Below are 5,788 nucleotides of genomic sequence, written 5' to 3' on the forward strand. Positions count from 1 at the left end.
CGAACTATCCAAATTTTTTTTATTTGGTATCTGACTTTTTATTTAATCACATTTGATCCCGAACCTATCACAAATTGGTGAAATTTCATTTAATTTGAATGAAAAATTAATAAAAGTTGTATTCTATTGAAACATAATAATATTTTAACATTTAGACTTGATAAATTTTATTTTCGGGATTTGTTTTTATTTTTATTTTTTAATTTAATTAATTATTTTTAAATAAAATAATGTATATGAAAAATAAACTTTATGTAGTTTAAGTGTCAAAATATAATCACATGTTAGAGGGATAATGATTTTATCAAATCTCCGAAATTGGATGAAATTTTATGAATTGAAATAGTTTGGGGTCAAATAGGACTAAATTATATGTGAGAGACCAAATGATAAAAAATTTAGATTCACACTCCATAATTCGAGATAGTCTTAAAAAAACCAGTGTCTACAGACATGAAGATTGGCCAAATTTTGAAGGGCAAATATGTCATTAGCTGAAACCCTAGAAATGAACCATATATTTGCCCCTTCTGCATATGTTATACTTTGTACACCCAAACACTAAATTCCCCTTCTGCTACCACACAGACAGTCTCTCATGGCCGCCGCAGCCGCCGCCCGACCACTCGTTACGGTCCAAACTCTCCCATCTTTGAATGAGATGGCAACGGATTCATCATCAACCGTTGTCCTACCGGACGTGATGAAAGCTTCAATCCGGCCAGATGTAGTCAATTTTGTGCACAGCAATATGTCCAAGAACAGCCGCCAGCCCTACGCCGTATCCAAGCGCGCCGGCCACCAGACTTCGGCTGAATCATGGGGAACTGGCCGTGCAGTTTCTCGTATTCCTCGTGTTCCTGGAGGTGGTACTCACCGTGCCGGACAGGGTGCTTTTGGAAACATGTGCCGTGGAGGACGCATGTTCGCTCCTACCAAGATCTGGAGACGGTGGCACCGGAGGATTAACCTGAATCAGAAGAGGTATGCTGTTGTTTCAGCCATAGCCGCCTCTGCTATTCCCTCTCTGGTGATGGCTCGTGGCCATAGGGTTGAAACAGTACCGGAGATGCCTTTGGTGATCTCTGATGCTGCTGAATCTGTAGAGAAAACTTCGGCTGCCATCAAGCTTTTGAAAGAGATAGGAGCTTATGCAGATGTGGAGAAGGCCAAAGATAGCCATGCTATCCGACCTGGAAAGGGAAAAATGAGGAATCGGCGCTATATTTCTCGTAAAGGCCCCCTGATCGTGTATGGAACTGAAGGAGCTAAGCTTGTCAAAGCCTTCCGCAACATTCCTGGTGTTGAGATAGCCAATGTTGATCGGTTGAATCTCCTTAAGCTTGCTCCTGGTGGCCATCTTGGTCGATTTGTGATCTGGACCAAATCTGCTTTTGAGAAGTTGGACTCTGTTTATGGTTCATTTGACAAGCTGTCAGAGAAGAAGAAGGGTTATGTTTTACCCAGGTCCAAGATGGTAAATGCTGATCTTGCTAGGATCATCAACTCTGATGAAGTTCAGTCAGTGGTGAAGCCTCTTCAGAAGGGTATCAAGAGGGCTCCTTTGAAGAAGAATCCTCTAAAGAATCTGAACACAATGCTGAAGTTGAACCCATACGCCAAGACTGCAAGGAGGATGTCTCTCTTGGCAGAGGCCCAACGAGTCAAGTCGAAGAAGGAGAAGTTGGACAGAAAGAGAAAGATTGCTACCAAGGTATATCAATTCTTACCATTGCCTTTATTTTTAAAATGTATACCAATTTTGATCAACATTTTGAAATGCTTGATATTGCTTTGCGGATTCTGCTTGTTCTTTTTTATTAGATGCTTGAATTTGTGTAGTCTGTTCTTTGGATTTTCCGCTTGTAGAGCATAATGTGGGTTCAAAGTATGTAGAGTTGGTTGATTGGTGTTGTGCTTTTCCTTATGAAATGCAATTTGATGTTATGGTGGAAACATAATTTATCTGATGCTATGGTTTGATGTGAATTATGGGGTGATTGCCATCGATGTCCTCTTCTTTATATTAAGCATGTTTTAAGTTTCTTAGACATTAATGATTAATTTAAGCTGGAATGCATTATTCTTGTCATAGTTCGATGAGTTCCTTTTGATGGTTAATTGTATTTGGTGCTGATTCATGTCAATGTGACTTGGATTTTCATTTTTTTTTTTTTTTTTTTTTTTTTGTATTTTGGGCTTTTGGGACAGAGTCACTGTTTATATATACAACAACAACAACAAAGCCTTAGTCCCGAAATGATTCGGGGTCGGCTAACATGAACCATCATATAAAACCGTGAAATCAAGTCGTGTCAGCGACACAAATTCGCTCCCTCCACTCCGTCCTATCCACTACCATATTTTCCTCAATTCCCAGTAAACTCATATCACTCTCGATCACCCTCCTCCAAGTTTGCTTAGGTCTTCCCCTACCCCTCACCACTACATCCCTTTGCCACTCTTCGGTTCTCCTAACCGGCGCATCAAGCGCTCTACGTCTCACATGGCCAAACCACCTTAGTCGATTTTTTCTCATTTTATTCTCAATAGATGTGACCCCTACTTTTGTCCTAATTATTTCATTACGCACCCGATCCTTTCTCGTATGACCACACATCCATCTCAACATACGCATCTCCGCCACCGAAGGCGACATCTTATGGATGTGGCAGTGTTTCACTGTCCAACACTCCTTACCATATAACAATGCTGGTCTAATTGCCGTCCGGTAGAATTTTCCTTTCAATCTATTAGGCATGCCGGGGTCACAAAGGAAACCCGTAGCACTCTTCCACTTCGACCAACCAGCTTTAATCCTATGAGCAACATCTCCATCTACTTCTCCATCCGTTTGGATAATAGATCCTAAATACCGGAAGCAATCCGAGGCCTGAACAACTCTCCCATCTAGGGTGATTGTCCCTGCCTCCCTACTCCTATGACCGCTAAACTTACACTCCAAATATTCTGTCTTACTTCGGCTCAACTTAAAGCCTCTAGATTCTAGAGTTTGTCTCCATAGTTCCAACTTCCTCTCCACTCCTTCTTTCGTCTCATCAACCAACACAATATCATCTGCAAACAGCATGCACCATGGTATACCCTCTTGAAGTGAACTTGTTAGTTCATCCATAACGATGGCAAAAAGAAATGGGCTTAGTGCGGAACCTTGATGCACTCCAATCGTAATAGGAAACTCTTCAGTCTTCCCAACACTAGTACGTACACTCGTGCACACTCCCTCATACATGTCCTTTATGATGTCAATATATTTCCGCGAAATGCCTTTCCTTATCAAGGCCCACCAAAGTACTTCCCTTGGTACCTTATCATATGCTTTCTCCAAGGCCCACCAAACTCTTCACTGTTTATATATACATATATATATTTCTTGTTTTTTGGGCTTTTTGGTGCTGATCTATGTGATCTTCATATGCTATTTCTATTAGGTGAAGTTTGGCTTCTGCTTATGCCATGTACTGCATTTTATGTTATTTGTTCAGCCAGTTGATTTTTTTTGTCTCATAAGATCCTGGTTAATTTTTTTGTTCTTTGTTCAACCAGTTGACATCATATGAATTTTGCAAGTTACGTTTTTTCTGGTTTGTGTTCATATTCAGATTAGCCTTCGTGAGAATAATATGATGTTTCATGTCTTGTTTTTGCATTTATTTTAAACTGGCATTTTCTAAGTTAATTCATACCATTCGCTTAATATAAGCTTGTTCTTTGTTCCAATGTATAAGTTTATGCCAGTTTATGCTCATGTGCTATCAACATCCTTTCTGTTAGAGGAAATGTGTTTCACCAATTTTTCTTCATCTGCAATGCATCTCTAAGTTATGATTTCCACAAGTTTTTTAGCATCATATACTAAGTTATTCGGTTATTTTTATATCTGGTTGATCCTATTGTTACCAAAGTCATACCCTAGCCTCTTATATCTTTTTTTAAGTTGTCTTACTTATGTGCATCTTTTCTTCTTTATGAATACATTTTTTAGGTCTATCTTTCAACTCAATATCTAATATGGTTTTCTTTGCAACATGTCCGATTTATTGTCTTAGGTCTTACTAAAACTAATCTATTTTCAGAATTTTGAGGAAACTTGTTTGATAAATTATATATGCATTGTTTTCTATTGTACCAAACATTGTATTGATCTTTTAACTTTCTTTTATACTTTATGAGTGTTTTCTACCATGTTTTTTTACATATTCTTTAGGCTCATTATTATGACTCAGCCTCTCATTAGTTTTCATCGCAAAAGTCCTTCTTGGCTAATTTCATAGCAACGCTCTTACAGCTTGCTTCTTATTCTGTCTGCAGCCTTTTTGTGGTTCTACTCATCTATGATATCATTGATTACTCTTTGTGTGTTTCTGATATATCACTCCTTATATGCGTATCAACTGTTTTGCAATCCTATTTTGATGGCTTATGACTGTAATGTCTATTTTCATATCTTTGTTTTAGTTTTATTTTAGTTCCAACCAGTGGGTATCAAATGGAAAAAGTTTAATTGCCTGATATGCTTATAGGAAATGGCTTGTATGTGCTATACATAATCCATCTCTTGCATATATGAAGTTAAACTTAGAACCACAATATAATTTTGTTTATCAATGTGTACATAGGTAGTGATGTAATCTGTTGTGTAAATTATTCTATTTTGCTTAATAAGGAGTCGTAGACTATACAGGGTTAACCTCGAAATACTATTGTCAATAGACAGTCAAGGGATTGTAATTTTTGTTTGGTTCATAGGCTCTATTTGTGATATCGGACTTCAAATTAATTCCGCCTTTTGTTTCTATTTGATGCTATTTATGGCTTTTAATTCTTTGAAATACTGCAATTCTTATGTTAATGTTTCATCTAACTTTACTTGTTGGTTGTTAATTCCTCTTATTTTGATTGTTACAGGAGGAGGCTGCTGCCGTCAAAGCTGCAGGCAAAGCATGGTACAATACCATGATCTCCGATAGCGATTACACTGAGTTCGATAACTTCTCAAAGTGGCTTAATGTTAGTCAGTGATACAATTTTTTGCATTTCAAATCCAGGACAGAAGATTTTGTTTCTTTTTTGTTTTGCTAGTAGCTATCTTGCTAGTTTATCAATTTGAACATTGAGGATTTAGAATTTTAAATGGTTTATTACCTAAGTATTTGCTCCCTATGGTTTGAAATTTGAATGGTGAGATGTTCTTTTTTTGTTCCTGTAAACTCTCATTCATGTCCGTTTCGACTGCCCATGAGATTTTGATCTTGCACTGCTTTTTCCAAGTGATGAAAAATTTGAGTTTTTTTTCTCGTTTATTAACCAAATTGCAAACTTCCTAGATCTTCTGTCACGTATGCACCTTGAGTTAAAAGGATCAAACGCACCTTGAGTTAAAGGATCAAATGTGCAGTGGTATAAGAGGTGTGAATCTAAGTCTTACCATGCTTTTAATTTCCACCGCTTTTAATTTCCACCATGGGATTTTAACAAGTTCAAATTTAATGGTGACTGATCAAATTGTCAAATATGTAATAATTGGTCTTTCCACCTCCGTATTTTAGATGTTATGTTTTGTCTGAAAAAATTATCTTGAGAATTAATGAAATCATTCTTCCTAAAAACTCTCTCTCAAGATGGAAGGTATTTCCTGCCGTTGCACTTCCTACTACTTACGATCCTTTATTTCAGGTTAAAAGTTGAAATCTAATTGGTGAACTAATTGAGCTAGTAAAACCCGAATCTAGTTTCAAGCCGCAACCTTCTACTAAACTTTAGAATC

At 37.4% G+C, this 5,788-nt stretch overlaps 1 protein-coding gene across 1 annotated transcript; it reads left to right on the forward strand.

Moving 5' to 3' along the window:
* Positions 1-532: 532 nt before the first annotated feature.
* LOC136208444 (large ribosomal subunit protein uL4) lies at positions 533-5,225 on the forward strand. Its single transcript, XM_065999314.1, has 2 exons — positions 533-1,714; positions 4,930-5,225. Exons 1-2 carry the CDS (start codon positions 599-601, stop codon positions 5,041-5,043), a joined length of 1,230 nt encoding a protein of 409 aa, XP_065855386.1. The 5' UTR covers positions 533-598; the 3' UTR covers positions 5,044-5,225.
* The last annotated feature ends 563 nt before the right edge of the window (positions 5,226-5,788 follow it).

This window comes from Euphorbia lathyris, chromosome 10 (genome assembly GCF_963576675.1).
Source record: "Euphorbia lathyris chromosome 10, ddEupLath1.1, whole genome shotgun sequence".
Classification (NCBI taxonomy): Eukaryota; Viridiplantae; Streptophyta; class Magnoliopsida; order Malpighiales; family Euphorbiaceae; genus Euphorbia; species Euphorbia lathyris.

Bases quoted from the DNA above. Each gene is read 5' to 3' on its own strand.
- LOC136208444 (XM_065999314.1), top strand. From the start codon at position 599: ATGGCCGCCGCAGCCGCCGCCCGACCACTCGTTACGGTCCAAACTCTC. The intron at 1,715-4,929 runs GTATATCAATTC...TGATTGTTACAG, and splicing joins AGAGAAAGATTGCTACCAAG to GAGGAGGCTGCTGCCGTCAA.